General features: G+C 47.6%; 1 protein-coding gene and 2 non-coding genes across 6 annotated transcripts; 1 reads left to right on the plus strand and 2 right to left on the minus strand.

The window, feature by feature from the left end:
• Positions 1-2,055: 2,055 nt before the first annotated feature.
• Positions 2,056-2,137, plus strand: TRNAL-AAG (transfer RNA leucine (anticodon AAG)). Its single transcript has one exon. It is a non-coding gene; the product is annotated as a tRNA-Leu (tRNA).
• A 3,511-nt stretch (positions 2,138-5,648) lies between these two features.
• Positions 5,649-5,721, minus strand: TRNAT-UGU (transfer RNA threonine (anticodon UGU)). Its single transcript has one exon. It is a non-coding gene; the product is annotated as a tRNA-Thr (tRNA).
• A 1,532-nt stretch (positions 5,722-7,253) lies between these two features.
• TRIM7 (tripartite motif containing 7) lies at positions 7,254-23,071 on the minus strand. 4 transcript variants are annotated; one of them, XM_061151115.1, is made up of 7 exons: positions 22,267-23,071; positions 21,000-21,095; positions 13,793-14,023; positions 12,274-12,296; positions 11,873-11,988; positions 11,369-11,404; positions 7,254-9,694 (listed from the first exon to the last, which is right to left on the minus strand). In XM_061151115.1, the coding sequence occupies exons 1-7, from the start codon at positions 22,771-22,773 to the stop codon at positions 9,183-9,185; spliced, it is 1,521 nt and encodes a 506-aa protein (XP_061007098.1). In that variant the 5' UTR covers positions 22,774-23,071; the 3' UTR covers positions 7,254-9,182. The 4 variants fall into 4 exon arrangements, with proteins under 4 accessions (XP_061007098.1, XP_061007100.1, XP_061007101.1 ...); XM_061151117.1 differs by lacking the exon at positions 13,793-14,023; XM_061151118.1 differs by lacking the exon at positions 11,873-11,988 and having other exon boundaries at positions 9,494-9,694.
• Positions 23,072-24,563: the final 1,492 nt, after the last annotated feature.

The following is a 24,563-nucleotide window of genomic DNA, read 5'->3' on the forward strand; positions in this document are numbered from 1 at the left end:
GGTGACAATATACAGCCTTATACTCCTTTCCCGATTTGGAACCAGTCTTTTGTTCCATGTCCAGTTCTAACTATTGCTTCTTGATCTGCATACAGATTTCTCAGGAGGCAGGTCAGGTGGTCTGGTATTCCCATCTCTCTAAGAATTTTCCAGAGTTTGTTGTGGTCCATACAGTCAAAGGCTTTGGCATAGTCAATAAAGCAGAAATAGATGTTTTCCTGGAATTCTCTTGCTTTTTCAATGATCCAACAGATGTTGACAATTTGATCTCTGGTTCCTCTGCCTTTTCTAAATCCAGCTTGAACATCTGGAAGTTCATGGTTCACTTACTGTTGAAGACTGGCTTAGAGAATTTTGAGCATTATTTTGCTAGCATGTGAGATGAGTGCAATTCTGCTAGGCCACCAGGGAATTCCCCAGACTGAGGGTATATTGAGAAACCTTTGAAGGTTCCACTTCGTGATCCATCCAAGTTGTGGTTATCAAAGGCTAAATTTGTAATGTAAGATAAACTGAGTATTCTTCAATATCTCAAAAAGATAATCAAGTCCCCAAAGACATATATATCGTGTGTGCTATATCCAAAAATGTGTTTCCAAGAGCATCTGAGATTTTGTGTGTACTTGTATCTTAAACGTTTAGAAAGCTACTGTGATCTATAAATCAAGAAAATTCATTGTCTTGACAATTTTTAAAAGTCAAAATTAAGACTTCCTTAATGAAGTTTCAAATTTTATACATTAAGATGTTTGTGAAAGGAAAACAAACTATTTCTAACATTTTTGTACTCTAGAGAAATTGTTTATTTCTCTCGCTCTCTGTTTTTCATTTACTCTACAGGTAAAAGACTATTTCAACTTCATAATGTAAGAACTGTTAAGTGAAAATTGTCAAGTGAAAGGAAAGCCGTACATCTAAAAGAGACTTCCTGAACACTCATGTCTGTCAACCCTTAAAGATTTTAAACCTGCCCAGAAATCTACCTCAGTATCTGAAGTCTCCCTGTCTCCTCTAATTAAGCTTGTCATAAGTTATGCACTGGCCTGGAGATAGATAATTTTTTAAAAAAGCTTAATTCAAATCTATATCTGTAGCATGATCACAAGTAAAGACATAGCCTCACTGTTGTTCAGTCTCTAAGTCCTGTCGGACTCTTTGCGACCCCATGGACTGTAGCATGCCAGGCTTCCCTGTCCTACACTATCTCCTGGAGTTTGCTTAAGCGCATGTCGGTAGAGTCGGTGATGCCATCCAACCGTCTCATCCTCTGTCACCTCCTTCTCCACTGGTGCAGGTGAAAATCAACAGAAAATCAAACTGGAGATTAGTTCACCAAATATTGATGGTTATCTCTGAGTTTGGGGCTTGTGAGGGGATTTTTTTTCTATACATTTTTCTGGGATTTACTATTTTTTAAGAAATGTGTTTTTATGATTGGTGAGGGGTGGGGAGGCGGGGAGGTCTCCAAACAGTGTGCATTCAAGCTTGTTTTGTCAAGGCACTATACCTCCACGTGGAACATTTGTTTCAAGGGTGGAAACATCAGGCAACAAAACTGCAAGGATGGAGGCTTCTGAGATGGTGGCCGCGCGATCGTCAATGAACCACTTCTGAATGTGTCTGTGTTATTACCAAAAAATGTTATTGGGTAAACAAAAAAGAACCGGGAGAAGTAGTGCAGGGTTCCTTTCTGTTTGTTTGTTTTTAATTTATAAAAACAACAAGTTCACAGTTAAAATATAAAAATAAAACAAGTGATAGTGTAGAAGTCTTCCCCTACTTCCACGCCCACTTGCCAAAAGTGAAATGCCGGAGTGACTTGAGTGTTCTTCCCAAAACCATTGTGTGCGGTGGTCTGGCCTTCACGACTCATCTTTTGTCAGAGGAGCGCAGGGTGCGGATTCCGCCCCGTGACTCTGGCCAGTCTAATTCTGCTAGTTGGGGTGTGGTTGGTCGCTCCGACCTGTAGAGGAACCGGAACACATGATTTCCCTCAGGAGCCTGGTGACGTTATCTAAATTGAAAAACAATACCAAAAAACCCATACCGCAGTGCGGTAGCGTGGCCGAGCGGTCTAAGGCGCTGGATTAAGGCTCCAGTCTCTTCGGGGGCGTGGGTTCGAATCCCACCGCTGCCAGCTCATTGATAATAACCTTTTTCCCCCGCCCCCTCAGTCCTTCACAAAAAAAGATTATGCATATTGGTCGCTCAATCGCGACCTTCCCTTTATTCTGAGGATGAGACTCCGTTTGCCAGCTTTCAGCGAAATACCCCTTGGATCATAGAAAAAGCAAGAGAATTCCAGAAAAACATCTACTTCTGCCTCATTGACTATGTTAAAGCCTTTGACTGTGTGGATCACAACAAGCTATGAAAAATTCTTAAAGAAATGGTAATACCAAACCTCCTTACCTACCTCCTTGGAAAACTGTATGCAGGTCAAGAAGCAACAGCTGGAACAACAGACTGGTTCAAAATTGGGAAAGGGGTAGACAAGGCTGTATACTGTCATCCTGCTTATTTAACTTATATGCAGAGTACATCATGCAAAATGCTGGACTGGATGAAGCACAAGCTGGAATTAAGATTGCTGGGAGAAATATCAACACTCTCAGATACGCAGATGACACCACCCTAAGGGCAGAAATCAAAGAAGAACTAAAGAGCCTCCTGATGAAAGTTAAAGAGGAGAGTGGAAAAGCTGGCTTAAAACTCAACATTCAAAAAAGGAAGATCATGGCATCCAGTCCCATCACTTCATGGCAAACAGAAAGGAGAAAATAAAGTGACAGATTTTATTTTCTTAGGCTCCAAAATCACTGCAGAAGGTGACTGTAGCCACGAAATTAAAAGATGCTTGCTCCTTGGAAGAAAAGGTATGACAAATCTAGACAGCATATTAAAAAGCAGAGATATTACTTTGCTGACAAAGGTCCATCTAGTCAAAGCTATGATTTTTCCAGTAGTCATGTATGGATGTGAGAGTTGGACCATAGAGAAGGCTGAATGCAGAAGAATTGATGCTTTTGAACTGTGGTGTTGGAGAAGACTTTGAGAGTCCCTTGGACTGCAAGGAGATCCAACCAGTTTATCCTAAAGGAAATCAACCCTAAGTATTCATTGGAAAAACAGATGCTCAAGTTGAAGCTCCAATACTTCAGCCATCTGATGCGAAGAGTTGACTCATTGGAAAAGACCTTGATGCTGGGAAAGATTGAAGGCAGGAAGAGAAGGGGATGACAAAGGATGAAATGGTTGGATGGCATCCCTGACTCAATGGACATGAGTTTGAGCAAGCTCCAGGAGATGGTGAAGGACAGGGAAGCCTGGTATGCTGCAGTCCATGGCGACACAAAGAGTTGGACGCGACTGAGTGACTGAAAACAAGCAAAATAACCCAACTCAGTGAGTGCAAAGTCTCAAACTGAAAGTGGGGTGGGTTAACACCACTTGAATGGATTAATGCCTCTTGAGTATGAGAATCCAGAGGTGTAAATGTTAAATTTCTCTTCCCTGGAAAAGTGTACACCTCTGTAATCAGGTAAAGGTGATGATGGGATGTCTTGGACTGGGACGTCCTGGACTAGGACCAAATTTACCTCAAAGTAATAAATTTCCAATAGTAGGGAAAAAAAAAAAAAAACCCTCAGGATGCTACCAACTTTGTTTCCCCTCAGTTTCAAACTGGAGACCTTTCACCTGTTAGATGAAGGTAATAACTACTACAATACAGAAACGTCTGAGCTTGGTCATCTTTGTGACACTATTGATTTTTAGGAAAACTGGTGGGATCAGTGAATATACAGTTCTGTGGTGGGAAAGGATGTTCCACGACCCGATCAATGTAAACACCCGCGGGAGGCTCTACCCCCAGTCTCTCACCGGGAACCATGGGCTCTGAAACGCCTCACCCACTCTTTCTTCTACCCGTACTTCTTTCCGATCCCCGAACACTTGGTAATGCCCATTACCCGTCCAGGACCAAAACTGTCCACATGAGAAATTTTTAGAAAGAAAGAGACAAAGGAAAAGAAGAAAAGGGGTCGTTGGGGTCTGAACCTGGGACCTCTCGCGTCAGAGGCGAAAACTGTAACCTGTAGACAAAACAGCCTGCCCCCCGCTCAAGAATTCCTTGGTATGATGCTATGTGGACTCGTTTACCCACTGGGAAAACCAACTTTTCTTTCTGGCACGTTGAAACTGTTCTGTGCATCTCGGACTCTCTCACGCCCGACCTATCCCAGTTCGACGATATCCACGTCCGCCGTCTCAGCTGTAGATAGTTCACTCAGCATCAATTCTCGGTATCTCTTGGCCCCTCAGATCCCCTGGAATCTCAACGAGCGCCTCATTGCTAAGGTTTCTCGGGCAGCAGACAGGGGCACCCTTCCACTGTGGGGACTCCTCTTTTCCCAGTGGAGCCCAAATAAGGCGCAAGTCTGGAGAACGGGAGGCGGGGCACAGAAGCCGGGAAAGCCTGAGCGTCCCTGAAGAGAGTCGGGGACGATGAGGGCTAGACTGTCAAAAAAACTTTTGGTTTTCCTTTTAACAAACCAAGAGCAGTAATTCATGATGACCTGTCTGATTGATTTATTAATGCCGTGAATGGAAATCAAGTGCACAAAATAAGCCTAAATCCTAAGTGAACAATGGGGGCCCTGCCCAATGGGCAGAACCAGGCCCGCTGGAGGTCTTGGGTGCCTGCCCGCCGTGGCCTTCGCAGGCATGACCCATGGCAGGGGGTGGGGGTCTTGGCAGAGGCAGAGACGTGATTAATCCCGCCGCGCCATCCGGCGGGTTAGGACCCTCAGAAAAGCCCGGAATGAGTCGCCAATCAACGTAAGGTCTAGCTTGGATCAGTTTTGGAAAAATAGAGCCCGGGCCGGATAACCAGAGAAGAGAAAACTGCTCGCGGGAACCTGGGTAGACGCCCAGGAAGGGTAAATGAGATGGGTGGGGCGCGTGACAGAGGAGAGACCCGCTTCTCTCCCTCACACAAGGCAGATCTCATCCAAAGAATCACGCTTTGCGTCAAGAGCGGAATACACCTGCCCCACGCTGGCAAGATGGGGCATTTGTGCGGTCCGAACTCCTGGGATTCTTCAACCCCCAAGTGACTACCCTACCGGAAAGCCACCTCATTGAAGAAGCCAGATCGCGGGGACCAAGAGCAGACGACGCGGGGTCTTAAACACAGCCCTACTCTCAACTAAAATTATAGATTCCCAGAGTACGGAGGTGGGTGTGGGCGTTCACAAGTGCTCCCCAAGCAAGGAAGGAGACCGAATTAGAGAACACGGCAAAGCCTCTGGCCCGAGTGGAGTGACGGGAGGGGAACAAAAAGACTCGCTATGAACTTGCCAAGACGAAGTGCAGAAGGAAGCGAGGGAAGGGTCGCTGGGGAGAAGGGTCGCTGAGCCAGCGGAATCTGCGATCGCAAGTCCAAGGGAGCAGTGGGTCTAGTTCTTAAAGAGATAAGGCTACAGGAGGGTTGGAAGGAGCGATAAGTGGCGGCCACTTGAGGGTCAAAAACACTCAGATCTGCTTAATTTAAGTCTAGGCTTTCAGTATGGCGGAAAGTCGTGTTGGCAAGCGCATCTTCCCCTCTCCAGAGAGAGAGTGGTGGTGGAAAAAAAAAAAACTTATATAGGCCCCAGCGAGATTTGAACTCGCGACCCCTGGTTTACAAGACCAGTGCTCTAACCCCTGAGCTATGGAGCCAACTGCGAATCTGCACTCTGCGCACGAGCAGTTGATACCGCTATGATCATCGCGCAGCCGCAGACAGAAGAGCTACGCCGAAAGGCGGGGCCCACGCCCCTCAGCCAGTGACCGCCCCGTCCGGCTGCTGCAGCTGAGTCTGCAACATCAGTAATTGTCAGTGTCACAGACTGAGCCGCAAATCCTGGGAGAAAGTCCAGCGTAGAGGGGACCACGTGGGTGGGCGGAAGCTAGGAAAGATCGGGTGAGGGCGGGGCGCGCTGCGGTAGGGGGTGGGGCCACCAGTGGGCGGAATTGTTGGAGGGCCCGGGGTCTTCCTCCTGGCCTGGGAATCAGGGGCAAGACTTGAGTAGAGAGGTCCACTAGTAATTGTGTATGAGAATAGGGTTCAAGGCCGAGGCCCTGAGGGGAAGGCTAAAGGAATGGTGACAATATGCCTGTCCTGAGAGGAATCCAGCTAGCCTGGTAGAAGAGATGATCAGGAGGGAGAGATTGGTAGAGAATGGCGGGAAAATCAGGTGGTCAGTGTGTTAATGACTGCATCAGGACAGGAGACCCAGATCACTGGGTAGCCAGGCCCAAGGAAGTTTCCTAGGTGCCTTCCCGTCTGGATGCTGAGGACCAGTGTGAGGGTCTGGTGTCAAGGATGTGGGTTCTCATATCTATGGCAACTTAAAGCAAATTAGGAAAAAGCAACCGTTAGAGGCCTGTCTTGGATTTTGGGGGAGTTGGGTCCTTCATGGCCCCCCAAGGGACCCACGGAGCAAAGGGCAGAGGTTGAAAGCCCAGGTAAGGGACAGGAACCCTAGCCCGGAAATGGTCAGAAAGTGTGTCTGCAGTTGGTGGAACTTGGTCTGATGGCCCAATCTGTTCTTTGGTGCCTTCAAGGCCAGATGACTTTGATCACTAGGTAGCCAGGCCCAAGGAAGTTTCCTAGATGCCCTCCTGTCTGGATGCTGAGGACTAGTGTGAGGGTCTGGTGTCAAGGATGTGGGTTCTTATATCAAAGTAGCTCTCAAGGATCCAGGACCAATGAACAGCTGGTGTCAGAAGGAAACCAAATTAGGCCAGTCATTGCTCTCAGAGGCCCAGACACCTCAGAGAGCTTACAATGGTCAAAGGATGGAAGAGGAAAATGTATATACAGGCATACTCACACCAGCATTGTGACATCCTACGTCACTGCACCACCCTGGAGACCAAGAGAGAACATCTCTCTTACCAACCACATGTGATTGTTACGTACTGTTGTTACGTCTATGGATATGTATATATCTATCTATTTATTCTACAAACTCTGACAGACAGATAGTCATATTCACATTTACACACAGACAGCCAGATCTGCAGTGCCCAGACCTGATCCTACAGGCACCTCTACCAGTCACCCTACCTTTTGTGATCTATAATGTGTTGCAGTACTTCAGCACAGTTATTAGAGGATAGAAAGGGTAATTGTAACACTCAATCAAAAAGCCATACAAGCCATACAGCCATACATGAGGGCTTGATGATAACATTAGGCAATTTAATTAGTAAATGAATGTTAGAAATGGATTTTCCTTGTAGAAATCAGTGTATTCAAATACATGGATTGGGTACAGTGTTCTAGAGCGAAACAACATAGGATTTACCCTTTGGGATGCTGCTGTAGGCTGAACTCTTAAATGATCCTGTCCCTAGCCTATAGGACACTGGATTCTGATTGCTAGGTGTTATGTTCACTGGGTCTACCTCTGCTGCTGCTCCTGCTAAGTCACTTCAGTCATGTCCGACTCTGTATGACCCCATAGATGGCAGCCCACCAGGCTCCGCTGTCCCTGGGATTCTCCAGGCAAGAACACTGGAGTGGGTTGCCATTTCCTTCTCCAGAACAGTGTCATGCTGGCCTGAACAAAACATCTCTCTTACAGCCCCTTGTCCACAAAGTGTGCTTGAAACATCTCAGGGACAGAGCATGGAAACTTCAAGATGCTTGTAAGTCAGACTATTTAATTGTCACTGTCCCTGCATGCCAACAATATGTGCAGGACAGAATGAGGTCTGAGACTGGCTTTCATCTAGCTAGGTAGTTAGGTAATGGGGGAAGGAAACCTTTGACCTTCACCTAAATATGGGGTGGCTAATATTAATATTTTACAACAACAAATCAATAATAGGGTGTGACCATACTGACCTAGGTCTGTTCATACCTAAACCCTATATGCATACTTATAAATGCCCTCTATAAAATTCACATGGCCCTGCACCCCATTCCTGAGATCTAAGACATATACACACATACAGATGTTCCTCACACACATAAACACACATGCCCACCCAGTCTGGCAGAAACTTTGCTCACAACTGCTCTTGCATTCAAACTGGGGGAGTTAAGAATTAGCCAAGGCACCATATAAATGAGCTCACAGTCTGTATTTCCATCCCCCTTTCCAGGAGCATACTAAGCAGTGAACAGCCCACCTCCACTCTCCCAGAAACACAGAATACAGAATCTGGGGAACAATTAGCCAAGGGACTAACATAGACCAGGGTACAGACTGAGCAGACCTTGAAACCAGGGTCTTTTGCCGTTGGCATACATTTGAGAAGCTCCTGGAACTGTCTGTCAGGGATATGCCTGTGCCCTGCACATTTCCATGCTGGAGTTAGTTGCTTCTGTAAAATTTTAAGTGCTGCCTTGAGTTTCAAAATTCCATAATCTTTGGTCTCCTTACCCAAGGGAGACTGTACTTTGGCACTTGGAAAGGGTTTAGGCAAATGTGAGAATGTGGGTCTGTCATTGTGGCCAAGGATGTACATATACTCTTATCAGGCTAAGCTGTTGAGTGACAGCAATGCCAAAAGGCTGTTGTCCTGGGCTGTTCCTATTGTACATATCAAAAGTCTCTTCCCAGTTCTGGCCTAGACTCTCCTTCGGGCTGGAAATACCATGCTCCTCCCTGAGTAGACGACTTTGTCAAGCTAGCCAGATCCAGGTTTCTGAAGGCAAAGCTGGCAGCTGACAAGACGGCAAAGCAGAAGGGATCATGAAGCTGCCCCTTTGCACAGTCAGAGCTTGGTTTTGTTCCACGGAACTAGAGGTCCTGCTGAACTGGGGTAGTGATAGGAAGCACCTCTGGTGGAGCTGGGCTCCTCTCCTCATCCACCTCCACCTCCTTACAGTTCAGGCCAAATCCTCACCGGGACAACAGGCAAGAGACAGGAGGGAGAGTCCAAGGCCATATATTCCCCTGCTCAATTAGCCTTAGAGCCCTTTTCCCCGGTAGCCCAATCTCATGTCTTTGATGTTGTGGTCTGCAGAAGCCCCTCTAAGGTAGCTTGGGGCAACAGTCAGAAAGATAGACCCAAAGTGTCCAGGAGGTTCCATCCGAGGGCAACAACCCTTCCCATGGGCAGCCAGGACTGGGAGGAGTTCACCCTTGACTGGTTTACTCCCTCTGGGAGGCCGGCAATGACTCTCAAGGCCAGATTCGCAAGTAGGTGCCGGTGGAGCAGACAGAGAAAAGAGGGAACACGCGCTCTTGGAAATTGACGCGGAACGTATAGATGTGGCGCATGTCCTCCGCAGCGTAGAAGGACACAGCCCCCACCTCCAGGTCCAGGGCGACCCGCACGCGGGACAGGTGCCCACAGCTGAGGGGCGTCCGTTCAGGGCTGGTCACCGCCCAGTACTGCCCGTTGTTGAGCTGCAGCGCCCAGACGCCTTCCTCCGGGGTGAAGGGCGTGAGACCCTTGCGGCGCACGCTCTCACGGGCCACGCCGAAGGCCCAGCCGTCCTTGGAGCCCACTTCCACTTCCCAGTGGTGCCTCCCAGAGGAGAAACCGCAGGAAGCCAGAACTCGTGTGTTGGTGTCGAAGCGGCGCGGGTGGCTGGGCAGGTCCTGGGCTTGTTGTCCAAGGCGCACGCTCTTAAGATCCAGAGAGAGGATGAGGCGGGGGTTGGCCGTGTCGGGGTCTAAGGTCAGCTCCACTGCGGAGGGAGGGGGGTAGGCGGGGTGGGGAGACAGGGAGAAGACTTCCCATGCAGGCTCCTTGCACAGCTCCCCTCGCCCCACTGTCCCCTCAAATAAGTATATGTTGAAATCACACAACTGCAGTTTATGGGCTTGATTTGGATCTCAATTCAAACAAATTGATAAATCCAGTTTAAAAGGCTTGTATCATAATTTATGGAAAAGTTTGTCCATAAAGTTTTCTTTGCTATTACCTTTGTGATACTAGGTAAAATTTTACTTAAAACATACATGTATTATTAAACTGTATTTTATAGCAAAAAGACACTTGGGGAATTTTGGACACTAGATACTGGAAAGAATCATTAATTTTTTATTTATAACAATGGTTTTCTCTTTATGCTTTTCTTAAAGTATGTCTCTTTAGAGACAGCATACTGAGATATATATGAAATCACAGTTATCTGTGATTTGCTTCAAAATAATCCAGTGGCAAGAAGTGGGTGGGGATGTTTATGAAAAATACTAGTCATAAGATGATAATTGCTGAAGGTATATGATGAGTACATAATACTTGTTATGCTCTTCTCTCTACTTTAGTGTATGTTTGAAACCTTCCATAATGAAAAGTTAAAATACACACACTTGCTGTAAGTACTACTATGTTCCAGGTCTGTTCTAGGCCCTGTGAATCCCACAGAGGAATATCCCTGCCCTCCCACAGCTTCCTTTCTATGCGGAGGAGGAGAGACAATAAATGATAAAGGGATCAGGAGAGCAGGCTGTAATTTCAACTAGACGGGCCAGGGAGGCCTTATTGAAAATGTGCATATGAGCACAGACATCAGGAGATGAGAAAGCCAGATAGGTGGCTGTCTGGGGGAAGGGTGTTCCAGGCCCTGGCACAGCCAGTACAGTGCAAAGGCCTTGAGGTAGCTGTGTGCTCCTGGCGCATTCCAGGAGCAGCAAGCGCATGTGTGGCTGCACAGAGTGAACCAGGGGAAGAGTATGCTGTGAGGCTAGATTTCATGAGACCTGAAGACCAGTGCAAGGATTCCAACCCTTACTGAGTGAGAGGGAGAGGCTGGGCTGTCACAGAGTCCTGAGCAGAGGAGGACATAGTCTGACTCAGTTGGTTTACTAGGTAAGATATGACTTAGATAGGGGGCCGGAACAGCTCAGTTGGGACAGCATTAGACTGAAGATATGACTTAGCTTAGTCATCAGCATCAGGAATATGTGCCTTCCCCTCCCCACTTTCCCAGCCCACTGGGGTTAGATCCCACTCATCCCAGAACTCTGCAAGAGTAATAACCGTTTCCCTTCCTGTTTTCAGTCTGACCCCTGACCCAGCACACAACCCCTGTCCCCAGAAGAGGTCTTCATCTGTCTGGGAGTGGGAACAGGGAAGAGAGATTTGTCCAGGTGACTGACAAGCCCTTCTAGATTTAAATACCCCAAGGTGCAGGGCACTCCTGCTCTGGAATGACCTATAGCTTTATAGGTCTATGGGCCCCACTGTGACCTGAAGGAATCATAATTATAAGGATGAGGGAGAAAAGACAGCTGATGGCAGAGTTGCTTAGGTAGATGGGCAGAAGGAACCAACCACGCACAGAGCCCAGAGAGACAGCCACTGTATCTCCACATGGCCAAATGACAGGTACTCACTGTCACAACAACCATCATACCTTTTTCCTCTTTCTCCAGCTCTCCCCGAAGATCCTCTGAAGAAAAGAAACATGAATGACATGGACAGTTTCTATCTGGCAATGACAGTGACACCATCTCTTGACTTTTAAGCCCCACTGACTCACTCACTCCCCAGATAACCCAGAGAGGACAGGCAGGTACTGGGCCAAGCACAAAGGTAGAAAGGGGACAGTAGTCTAACTCTACCTCTTCCACTTCCCCTTCTTTTGTCTGGAGCCATTCTGAGTTGAGCTCTCCTTCCTCATCCTTCTTTCTGCCCCTAATGACCCTCGACTCCATCTGTCTTCAGTTGAAGCTTTGTGTCCTGGGGTAGGGGTGGGGGTTCTAAATAAATTAGCCACCACTAACTGCCCGAACCAATCTGCCTTTGAGAGACACACTAGTTCCTGTTTTATCACACAGCTTCTGGAAAGGCACATCCTTAGGACCCTAAACCACCAACACCAGGACTGCAAGGCCCAGCCCCACACACAGGCCCCTACCTTTGAACTTCTTGAGCAGCCCCTTTAAGACAAAGGTCTTGAGGGAAGCATTCCAGACTTTATTCTTCATCTCAGAAGAGACTGTGGTTGGCTTGGGGGCAGGCACATTGCTGCACCTGCAGGACAAGGACCCTGAAGAAGGCCCACAACCACTGTCCCACTCCCACTGGGCTTGACAGTTAGAATAGTGAGGTCCTCTGGGTAAAGAAAGGTGAAAAGAAGAGCCTGACCCTGTGCTGAATACCCATGGCCAGGCAGCAGAAGTTTGCCTCAGAAAGTACTCAGGTAAGTTGGTGAGGGGAACAGGAGGTGAGAAGTCAGGATGGGGAATGACAAGAGGAAGCACAGTAGAAGAGAAGAGCCAGCTTAGAGAGGCCCCAGGTATTGTTAGGTCCACTCACCTGCTTAGTGTGTTTTTGAATTCCTGGAAGGAAAAGTAAGGGAAAACCAAATCAGCATTCACCTTTGAGAAAATAAAACTGGTCCCTTGCCCTGATTCCAGAGGAATAAGCAATACGGAGATGTATGACCCCACACACACACTGGTTGCATGGGCCCCATGTGGCAACAGCTTCCTCATATGGCAGACCACTGCGTGTCTCATCAACAAGGTAGACCCCTCAACCCTGCCCACCCCTCTGCAATTGCTCCCATCATTACAGAATCGTCACTAGAGACAAGTGCCAGGACTCAGCATTGCTTCTGCTTTTAACATCGCCTAAGAAAACTGATGGGGCTTCTCTAGTGGCTCAGATGGTAAAGAATCTGCCTAAAATGCCAGAGACCTGGGTTCGATCCCTGGGTAGCGAAGATCCCCTGGAGAAGGAAAAGGTAACCCACTCTAATATTCTTGCCTATATAGAAGAGCCTGGCTGGCTATAGTCCATGGGATTGCAAAGAGGTGGGCGTCACTGAGTGACTAACACTTTTAAGACAACTGACAGCCCCTATGCAACAACTCGTCACTCAGATCAGTGCTTTTTCCCCCATATATATTATTTTTCTTCTTTTTTATTTTTTAAATTATGAAAGTATGATAACACATTTACCAGAGACTTGGAAAATATAGAACAAAGTTACATACAGTTCCACTATATATCACAATTATTTTTTAAGTAGATAAGATTTTTAGTTGAAGTTTCAATATCAGACTCTTAAAAATTAATAAAATGAAGAGACAGACAAGTAGAAGGATATAGTAGATCTGAAAAGCACTGTGAACCAATCCAACATAATTAAGATTTATACAATTTTCACACAACAGCAAGATATAAATTCTGTTCAAGTTCCCATAGACTTTAAACCAGGAAACATTGGAACATATCCAGGGACATAAAGTGTTAGTCGCTCGGTCATGTCCATAAAACAAGGTGAAAAAATTCTTAGACCAGAGCCTTTTAAATGACCTTTTTTTTTTTTTTGGCTGCATGGCTTGTGGGCTCTTATTTCCCTGATCTGTGTGAAAGCACAAGGGTCCTGACCACTGGACCACCAGGGAATTCCCTTAAATGACCTCTCTTGATCCATTTGTCCATTTGTGACTTGTGAAGTTTAATTAGTGGATTGTGACTATTTATTTTAGAAGGACATATGACAGAATAGAAAACATCAAAGTGCATCACATGTAATACAGGTGTTATTATCTGAGACTTTTTTCACACATATGTATATAATAGAATGCACTGTAAGATATATTATTGTGGATCATGGTCAAGAAAAATTTTAATCACATCCTTTTAGACTGCTAACCCCAGGAAAATCAGGGCTCTTCTCTTTAATACCCTTTGGCTCCAGGTTGTGTGATTCTACTAAACTAATTCTGTTCTCGCTGCTGTTTCCTTATTTGCAAAGTGGGAGGGATAAATTCAAGCCTCCTGCCTTAAAATTAATGACTCATACCCCTGGCCAAGCCAGACTCACCTGGAGAAAGTCAAGATCAGGCTTGCACATTGTCTCCTGGATCTGACTGCTGAGCTTGGAGAGCTGGGCAATCTCATCCCCAAGCTGGGCCAGGTTCTCATTCTGCTTCTGTGTCACCTCCCGGGACAGCTCCTCCAGGCGGCCTAGGAGCCGACCCTCCTGCTCCACCAGGAAGGCCCGCAGAGCCTGGAACTCCGCCCCTACCTTCTCTTGCTCAGCTGCCATCTGCTTCTGTCTCAGGAGAAGTGAAGTTGAAGAAGGCAGGGGATGTGGTCATCGATGGGTCATCGATCCCATCCCACTTGGATGGGAGCCTCTGAGCCATCTCCTAGGACAGGGTTCCGTCTCCCTCAGTGCTAGGGGGTCAGAGAGTCATGTACACATACCCACAGTGCACACACTCTAGTGTTTAAGTTTCACAGTTCCGAGCATGCAGTAGCCTCAACATGTGCTTTCCCTTCCCCTGTCACAGCTGTACCCATGTGTCACTTTAGACCTGGGCTCTCCCATCAACCTAAGACAACTTCAGACTCACTCCAGAACCACCCAGGGCTGCAGTTTCCTCATTTGAAAAGTGGAAGGGATAAATCAGTGCCTTCTGTAGTCACTGTAAAGATAAGCTGAGGTCCCCAAACACATTTATTTTGTGTTAAAAACAAGACAACAGGCTCCAAGTGGAGTCACTTATGCTAAGCCCCATGTCACCAAACTGAGACCTAATTACAGTTACAGCTCTCCCAGAAATATTATCTTAAACCATCCTATAAGGAATGGCCTCCTCAATGTTTGTTTAGCAACCTGTCTGATAAAACTGTGCAAGCCCCTACCCTTGTAGCAACTTTGCAGTAGCCAACCCACTATTCTGTGTGTGTTGCCAAATTTATGATCTTTATTCTGTGGAAATGCAAACACATTATGGTTTCAAGTTACTAGAGTTGGAAAGTTGGAAAACATTAAAGTTGTAGAGTTGGAAAGCACCTTTTATAGCACACAGTGAGATCTCAAACATAATGCTGTCGAACTCTCCTCACTTCTATTAAGTTCAACATTTTTGGCAATGATTTAATAGATGATTTACAAGGCAACTTTAAGGTGTGACTTTGAAGCAAAACCTTTGTGGAGCTGGGGGTGCCGGTGAAAATTCGTTTTAAGACATAGAAACTTAAAGTGAACCAACGATGTCACTGGCTGTCAGACAGACAAGCCAACATAGTACCCTAAGTCGTTGTTAGGCTGCAAGGCTGAAGTAAGGTATGGAGAAACAGTGTCAGGTCTCATATTTAAAGAAGCATATTCAGTGTTAAAACATGTACTAATAGAATATCAAAATTGCAAAACTGGAAGTAAATTTTAAATAACTCTACTTTCACAGCTTTTTTTTGGTTTTGTTTTTTTGTGTTTTTGGCCACATGGCATATGGGATCTTAGTCCCCTGAATAGGCATTGAACCCATGCCTTTGTAGTGGAAGCATGGAGTTCTAAACACCAGACCTGCCAGGGAAGTCCCTCAAAGAACTTCCGATATTTAAATTCCCTCTTTAATCAGACACCCAAGTCACTTTAGGATCATAACGCATGTTGATGAATCAGTTTTTAAGCCCTTAGTAGTGCTGACTGAGGCTCCACAGGCAGAAAAGATAGTTCTTACTCAGAATACGTGTCAGTTTCAGCCAAGATAAAATACTGTCCCTTCCAGGGTGGAAGAGGTCCAAGGCAATCCATCTGCTACCAAGTAACTGGTTTCCTTCAAGGATGATGTTGTATCAGGCCTCCACATTGGTTCTGTTGCTGCCAGGCTGAATATTGTGTGGATCACAACAAACTATGGAAAATTCTTAAAGAGATGGGAATACCAGACCACCTTACCTGCCGCAAGAGAAACCTGTATACAGGTCACGAATCAACAGTTAGAACCATACGTGGAACAACGGGCTGGTTCCAAATTGGGAAAGGAGTACGTCAAGGCTGTATATTGTCACCCTGCTTATTTAACTTCTATGCAGAGTACATTAGCCGAAACGCTGGGCTGGATGAATCACAAGCTAAAATCAAGACTACTGAGAAAATATCAAACTCAGATATGCAGTTGATACCACTCTAATGGCAGAAAATGAAGAGGATCTAAAGAGCCTGTTGATGAGGGTGCAAGAGGAGAGTGAAAAAGCTGGCTTGAAACTCAACTTTCAAAAAACGAAGATCATGACATCCGGTCCCATCACTTCATGGCAAATAGAGGGGGGAAAAGTGGAAACCAGATTTTATTTTCTTGGGCTCCAAAATCACTGCAGATGGTAACTGCAGCCATAAAATTAAAAGACATTTGCTCCTTGGAAGGAAAGCTATGACAAACCTAGACAGTGTAGTAAAAAGCAAAGACATCACTTTGCTGACAAAGTGATAGCCGTTTAGTAAAAGCTATGGTTTTTCCAGTAGTCGTGTATGGATGTGAAAGTTGAACCATAAAGAAGGCTAAGCACTGAAGAATTGATGCTTTTGAATTGTGGTGATGGAGAAGATTCTTGAGTTCCTTGGACTGCAAGGAGATAAAACCTGTCAATCCTAAAAGAAATTAATCCTGAATATTCATTGGAAGGATTGATGCTGAAACTGAAATTCCAATACTTCGGCCACCTGATGTGAAGAGCCAACTCAATGGAAAATTGAAGGCAAAAGGAGAAAGGGGTGGCAGAGGATGAGATAGTTATATAGCATCACTGACTCAATGGACATAAGTTTGGGCAGACTCCAGCAGATGGTGAAGGAAGCCTGCTGTGCTGCAGTCCATGGGGTCGAAAAGAGTTGGACAGGACTTAGCGACTGAACACAACAGCAAAGAAAGAAGAAAGTGAAATCAATGCCAGCGATCAGAGGTAACAGCATATCCACAAGACCTAAGTGAGAATATGCTGTGTGCAAGCTTTATATTCTATTCTTTCCATTATTACTATTCACGGGATTTTCTCCCCTGTGTTTCCAGACCCAGACTCTCGCCCCTGATCCTCTTGATTCTTTACACAAACACAGGGGAGGGACTCTGTGTGATATCACAAGTGGGGCCTCTCGTGGCCAGCGAGAAGAGTCCCATCCCTCCAGGACAAGCTCAAATGTCTTTTTCCCTGAAAATGCTATGGGAGGAAAGAGTAGCTAGAAGAGCAGACTGTAAGTGAGTTCTGAAGTCAGGCGACCCAGGGTTCAGGTCACTGCTGCCTAGTCTTCAGGATGTTGGTAAACAAGCAGCAGCAACACGGGGCACTTTACAGATGTCAGCTCCCTCAGTGGTGACAACCGCCCACTGGCATGGATTTACTCTCATCCCAATTTACAAATAGGGAGACGAAGACAGAAAGGTGAATTACTAGGAAGTGGGAAGTCAGGATTCTAATCCAGGGAGTCTGACCTCAAAGTCCAAGCTTCTTACACAATAACACAAGTGGAAATAACACAAGTGTAACAATATTTGCCAAAATACTCTAAATCAGGGTTTCCAGCCTGGGCGCTATTGACATTTGAGGCTAGATAGCTCATTTGAGGCTAGTAGCTGCTCTTCTAGCTACTCTTTCCTCCCATAGCATTTGTTGTGGAGGGCTTTGTCCTGTGCTTTGCAAGATGTTTAAGCAGTCCCCTGGCCTCTACCAGTAAACACCAGTAGCACCTCTGCCCCAGTGTTGGCAACCGAAAATATCTCCAGGCATTGCCAAATGTTCCCTGGGGCCCAAAATTGCCATCAGTTGAGAACCACTTCTCTAAATAGTAAGAGCATTTTCAAATAAAAATGTTCTTTCTCTTTGTTCTCATGGCAGCAATAATTGTTTCATTAAGCAGGTATTTCGCAGTTATCAAGGATGTATGGGCCAGAGAGGGGTTGGCTGGGTGGGTGTAGGACAGAGTAGAAAGTCTAAGCAAGGCCATGGGATGTAGGATCAGATACCATGAAGCTCCCCAAGCTGGAGAAAGCCCTCTGGTCATAGATGTACAGCAATGGCCAAAGAGCCACATGTTTATTCCTTTTTCCAGCAGAGAGGGTGGAGGTGTGGAGGGGTGAGTTCTTCCTTATGGAGGGAAGTGAATGTTCAGAAGAGAAGGCCTGAGGTGTGCACAAGATACAAGTGTGCCCGATGCAGTTCAGGATCAGGAAAGAACACTGGGTCATCTGTACACATGCCCCCCTTTCACCCAACCTCTCCTCCCTTTAAGGTTAGAGGGGTCCTCAGATTCCTCTACCTGCATTTTCCAACTTCACAACTTGAGAGTTCTGTGCTAACAAGCAGGAACTGAATTTTCGAGATAGAAAATAACAGTGACCCACATTTGCCCACCTTAAACAAAATGAACCCCATTTCACTTTCCTGTTTCACTTCAAGGAAGACAAAATACTACCCCAAGCTCTGGGCACAGGGGTGCTGGCACAGTCAGCTGCTGGAAACCCAAGTCCCCAAACCCTCTGCCCTCTGCTGGGTGGGGAACAGCTCTGCCATCCCCTCCTCCACCCCCAACCCCCTCTCTCCTAGCCTCAATTTCAAAAATCTAAAAAACTCTAAAAATGAAAAAAAGTTTTTTCATAACTCCTTTGGTGGTAAAACATGCCCTAAGACTGACAGAAGGCTACTTATTTTCTGTTCACATGTTTCTCTACAGGAATATTAATGTATTCAATTACAATATGCTCCACAGACCCTAACTGAGGTGTTATGTCATATTAGGGGGACTGTACTTCCTGATTCACTGGGACAGTTCCAGTTTAAGCCAGATGTTCAAAAATAATTATTTTAGCTGTCCCTTTTACTCTCAAAAGCTCTGGTTATATAATAAATTATATGGTCACACCATATGATATGCATACCATTATATTTCCAAGAAAAAGAAATGCAAAAAAGTAAAATGGCTGTCTGAGGAGGCCTTACAAATAGCTGTGAAAAGAAGAGAAGTGAAAAGCAAAGGAGAAAAGGAAAGATATACCCATTTGAATGCAGAGTTCCAAAGAATAGCAAGGAGAGATAAAAAAAAGCCTGCTGCAGTGATTAGTGCAAAGAAATAGAGGAAAACAATAGAATGGGAAAGACTAGAGATCTCTTCAAGAAAATTAGAGATACCAAGGGAACATTTCATGCAAAGATGGACACAATAAAGGACAGAAATGGTATGGACCTAACAGAAGCAGAAGATATTAAGAAGAGGTGGCAAGAATACGCAGAAGAACTGTACAAAAAAGATCTTCACAACCCAGATAATCATGATAGTGTGATCAGTCACCTAGAGCCAGACATCCTGGAATGTGAAGTCAAGTGGGCGTTAGGAAGCATCACTATGAGCAAAGCTAGTGGAGGTGATGGAATTCCAGTTGAGGTACTTCAAATCTTAAAAGATGATGCTGTGAAAATGCTGCAGTCAATATGCCAGCAAATTTGGAAAACTCAGCAGTGGCCACAGGACTGGAAAAGGTCAGCTTTCATGCCAATCCCAAAGAAAGGCAGTGCCAAAGAATGCTCAAACTACTGCACAATTGCACTCATCTCACACGCTAGTAAAGTAATGCTCAAAATTCTCCAAGCCAGGCTTCAACAATACATGAACTGTGTACTTCCAGATGTTCAAGCTGGTTTTAGAAAAGGCAGAGGAACCAGAGATCAAATTTCCAACATCTGCTGGCTCATCGAAAAAGCAAGAGAGTTCCAGAAAAACATCTGTTTCTGCTTTATGAATTATGCCAAAGCCTTTGACTGTGTGGATCACAACGAACTGTTGAAAATTCTTCAAGAGATGGGAATACCAGACAACCTGACCTGACTCCTGAGAAACCTGTGTGCAGGTCAGGAAGCAACAGTTAGAACTGGACATGGAACAAAAGACTGGTTCCAAATAGGAAAAGGAGTATGTCAAGTCTGTATATTGTCACCCTGCTTATTTAACTTATATGCAGAGTACATCATGAGAAACACTGGACTGGATGAAGCACAAGCTGGAATCAAGATTGCTGAGAGAAATATCAATAACCTCAGATATGCAGATGACACCACCCTTATGGCAGAAAGTGAAGAAGAACTAAAGAGCCTCTTGATGAAAGTGAAAGAGGAGAGTGAAAAAGTTGGCTTAAAGCTCAACATTCAGAAAACTAAGATCATGGCATCTGGTCCCATCACTTCATGGCAAATAGATGGGGAAACAGCAGAAAGAGTGACTGACTATTTTGGGGGGCTCCAAAATCAGTGCAGATGGTGATTGCAGCCATGAAATTAAAAGACGCTTACTCCTTGGAAGGAAAGTTATGACCAACCTAGACAGCATATTAAAAAGCAGAGACATTACTTTGTCAGAAAGGTCCATCTAGTCAAGGCTATGGTTTTTCCAGCGGTCATGTATGGATGTGAGAGTTGGACTATAAAGAAAACTGAGCGCTGAAGAATTGATGTTTTTGAACTGTGGTATTGGAGAAGACTCTTGAGAGTCCCTTGGACTGCAAGGAGATCCAACCAGTCAAAAGGGATCAGCCCTGAGTGTTCATTGGATGGAGTGATACTGAAGCTGAAACTCCAATCCTTTGGCCACCTGATGCAAAGAGCTGACTCATTTGAAAAGACCCTGACGCTGGGAAAGATCAAGGGCAGGAGGAGAAGGGGATGACAGAGGATGAGCTTGTTGGATGGCATCCCTGACTCAATGGAGATGAGTTTGGGTGAACTCCGGGAGTTGGTGATGGACAGGGAGGCCTGGCATCCTTCGGTTCATGGGGTTGCAAGGAGTCAGACACGACTGAACAACTGAACTGAATTGATTACTTTGCCAACAAAGGTCCGTCTAGTCAAGACTATGGTTTTTCCAGTAGTCATGTATGGATGTGAGAGTTGGACTATAAAGAAAGCTGAGAGCCAGTGAACTGATGCTTTTAAACTGTGGTGTTGGAGAAGATTCTTAAGAGTCCCTCGGACTGCAAGGAAATCCAACCAGTCCATCCTAAAGGAGATCAGCCCTGAGTGTTCAATGGAGATGGACAGGGAGGCCTGGTGTGCTGCAGTCCATAGGGTCGTAAAGAGTCTGACATGACTGAGCAACTGAACTGAACTGTACTGATATTTCTAAAATCTACCTCTGTTCCACAGTCACACACTTCAAAGCCAAACACACCCAGCCAGGGTGGTAGGGGGCCCTCTTTTGTCAGCCTGGGGCACGGGGTTGGGGAAGGGGGAGCCAACCTGGGGGTTGCCATTCTCACCAGGAGCTCCTTGCTCTCCTTCTCTTCTGTGGAACGAAAGGCCTCATAGTCCTCCAAATCCTTCTTCAAGACCTTCAGCCTGGACTCCAGGAGCTCCTGAAGGAGGGTGAGAAGGAAGACATTGTGGGGAGAAGATTCTGAAACCCCCACGTGGGGCTTCCTGAAACCACCCGGAAGAAAGGGAAGGCCCTGTTCACTGAAGCGGAGGAGGATCAAAGCCACCTCTGGAGGTTGGGATGTTTGCAGCCTACACAGGCTGCACTTAAGGGTACAGGGCAACTGCGAGCTGATTCCAAAGACCTCAGGGTCTCTGGGCCTCAAGACCATCTGTGCACAATGTAGGCTGAAATGCAAGCGCTCCAGCCGCCCAGTCTGCCTAGTCCTATTTTCTGCTCTCCTCACCACCATCAGAAAGGCACCTGGGTAAGAGGGCTGGAGCAGAGTAAGAGCAAAGAACGACCGGGGACTGTGCCGCAGGCCTCCTAGTGCACGCCCCAGCAAGTTGGCAGGAAAGGGAGGCGGCAGGCACCCAGAATCCCAGGTGGCGCTTGGCACTCTTCTCAACCCTGGATCCACTCACCCCCTTAGCCCGACCTCCTGGGAAGGTCGTCTCACTTGGCCACAAGAGGTTAGAGAACATTAAACAGAGCTATGCCCGTGGTAAGGGTTGATAGTAGCAGTAGCAGATGTTGGGGGGAGAGGGGGGCGGTAAGGGAGGCACTACTAGAAGCCAGGGACCGACAGAAAATCGCCAAATCTGTGGGGCTATTGTGCAGTTGGTCCAGCATGGGCCCCAAAGGAAATGGCGAGGGGTGTGGGAGGCTGGTGACAGAGGGAGAGCCGCGTTGAGTCCCGAAGCTAATGCCAGGCAGCATGCTGCTGCCGCTACTAAGTCGCTTCAGTTGTGTCCGACTCTGTGCGACCCCATAGACGGCAGCTCACCAGGCTCCCCCGTTCCTGGGATTCTCCAGGCAAGAACACTGGAGTTGGGTTGCCATTTCCTTCTCCGATACATGAATATGAAAAGTGAAAGTGAAGTCGCGTCCGACTCTTAGCGACCCCATGGACTTGCAGCCTACCAGGCTCCTCCGTCCATGGGATTTTCCAGGCAAGAGTACTGGAGTGGGGTGCCATTGCTTTCTCCGGCCAGGCAGCATGGGATAGGACAAAAAAAAGCAGGGGCTCACCTGGGCCTTCCTGCGTGCGCGGGAATGTAGAACCGGGACTGGAGGTCCCGAGAACCCGCATGGGTGGGGACGACGCTCACCTTAGCCTCCTGAACCGCCTCGTCCAGCGGCAACACGGCGTGAGCGCGGTGCTCGCGGGCGCGGTCGCACACCACGCAAATGGCCCGTCCGTCGTCCTGGCAGTAGAGCTTGAGCGGTTCGCCGTGCTGCGCGCACCCGGCCGCCACCACCTCCGGAGGCCCGTGTTCTCCTGGCGCGCCGGCTGGCAGGCTGAAACGCCGCAGCAGTGTGGCCACCGCGGCCAGCTGCCGGTTGGGCCGCAGCTGGCTGGGGCGCGCGGGCTCGCGACACTGCGGGCAGGGCAGCGAGAAGGACAGCGTGTGGGACACGGCGGTGGCCCTCGTCCCCGGGCGCTCCCAGCAGCGCGCGATGCAGGCGCGGCAGAAGCTGTGGCCGCACTCGACGGACACTGGCTCGCGGAAGAGCTCCAAGCAGATGGAGCAGGTCGCCTCTCCTTGCAGCTCTGCTGCCAGCGCCAGCGCCTCGGCCCCGGCGCCTGGGCCCGTCCGCGGCCCCACCGCCGCCATGCGCGCCTCCAGCTCACCGAAGTCGGGCGGCGCTGGAGAAGTTGCCGGACCCGACAGTGCTCGGCCAGAGCGGGCGTCCGAGCGGCCGCTGTAAGAGGAAGGACGGGGCTGACGCCGGCTGGCAGAGGCTAGAGCCGAGTGCTCCAGGCTGAGAAACGCTAGAGGAGGGTGCGTCTGGACAGCTGGCGGAGTAGCACAGGTCAAGGGGATCTAAGCGCGGGCCAGTGCCTTGCGTTCCCGCTCTGAGCCCCCTCAATACCCCGCCTTGGCCAGCGGCCTCGGAGGTCCCGCGGCCCTCTCTCCGTCTCTCCCTTATCTCAGCTCTAACGCGAGCCTGCGCTGTCCAAGCCTGACTTCGTGAGAAACGGGCCGGGACAGGTGGAAGCACACGCCCACCTGGGCGCCACTCCCAGTTGCTGCCCGAGGCCGACCCAGCACAGCCCGAGGGTCTGGCGCCGGACCACAGTGTCGGGTTCCCGGAGCACAGGTTTGTCCGGCCCTCTACTAAGTTAAATTTAGAGTCTGGAACCTGACTCTTGCTCCTACCCCCGCCCCCATGAGTGGCCTTTTATCCACTTTTGTAGCTACCTTTCTTGCGATTGTGTCCTCCTCTGCCCGTTTATTCTTTATTTTTGTCTTTTAATGCCAGTAATACACTTACAATCAACCCCCCCACCCCGCTTTATTCAGTGTTATCCTCCTCCCCTAAAAAAAAAAAAAAAAAAAAAAAAAAACCCAATCCTCTATTGTCTCTTTAGCTTTATTTGTATGGCTCTCCCCAACCCGTCTGGAGCTGCCAATAATATTTGCTGGCACCCGGTCTCCCCTCAGGGGCTTCCCTGGTGGCTCAGACCTTAAAGAGTTTGCTCGCAATTCGAAAACTCCGGTTTGATCCCTGGATCGGGTAGATCCCCTGGAGAAGAGACTGGCTACCCACTCCGATATTCTTCCCTGGAGAATTCCCTGGACAGAGGAGTCTGGCAGGTTACAGTCCCTGGGGTCACAATGAATCGGACACGACTGAGCGACTAATACACACACGTCTCTCATCACTCCCTCTGGAGGGCACTCGAAGCAGATTTTCTTCCTCAGCCTCCTCAGAAACCGCGCTTGTTAAGGTCACCGGTGACCGCAGCGATCATAAGTCAAAGGTCAAGGCAGGCGGCTTCTTAGGCTTTACCTCCTCTCTCCTCGGATGCTTCCTCCTTCTGGCACCATCTCTTCCTTCCCGGGTACTGTACTCCATGGCTTTTCTCCCACTTCCATGGCTTCCTACCAGCTTCTTGGTCAGCACGGTTGTTTCTCTTCCTCTCCCTGCCCTTGCTTGGTCCTTGGACTTTCTGTCTATGCTCACTTCCTTGTGATCTCTTTCCTGCTGGAAAGACTTTCCCCCTGCTCCACGGACAAATCCTCAGCCCAACTCTTCCTAGGATGCCTGGCTCCCACAGCCAACTCACTGGGCAGCATCTTCACATGAAGCATTCTAAGGGAGAGTTACACACTCGTCACGTCCACAATGCACTTCTCTCTGCCCCTCCACCTGCTCTTCCCACAACCTTCCCCAGTACACTCCATTTAACAGCAACTCCATCCGTCGAGGTGCTCAGGCCCAAACCAGTGAGTCTTCTGAGGCTCTCCAAGAGAGGAGAAATGCACAGGACCCACCCCTAGTCCTCAGCATCTCTTCAATTCTTCCACAGCATCATCACCTATAATTGATGATCACAACATTTCTTTCCCCTTCTGTCCCTCCCCTGCCATATCTTCTCCATCCAGCTGTGAGAACAATC

The sequence above is a fragment of the Dama dama genome, chromosome 9, assembly GCF_033118175.1.
Source record: "Dama dama isolate Ldn47 chromosome 9, ASM3311817v1, whole genome shotgun sequence".
Lineage (NCBI taxonomy): Eukaryota > Metazoa > Chordata > Mammalia > Artiodactyla > Cervidae > Dama > Dama dama.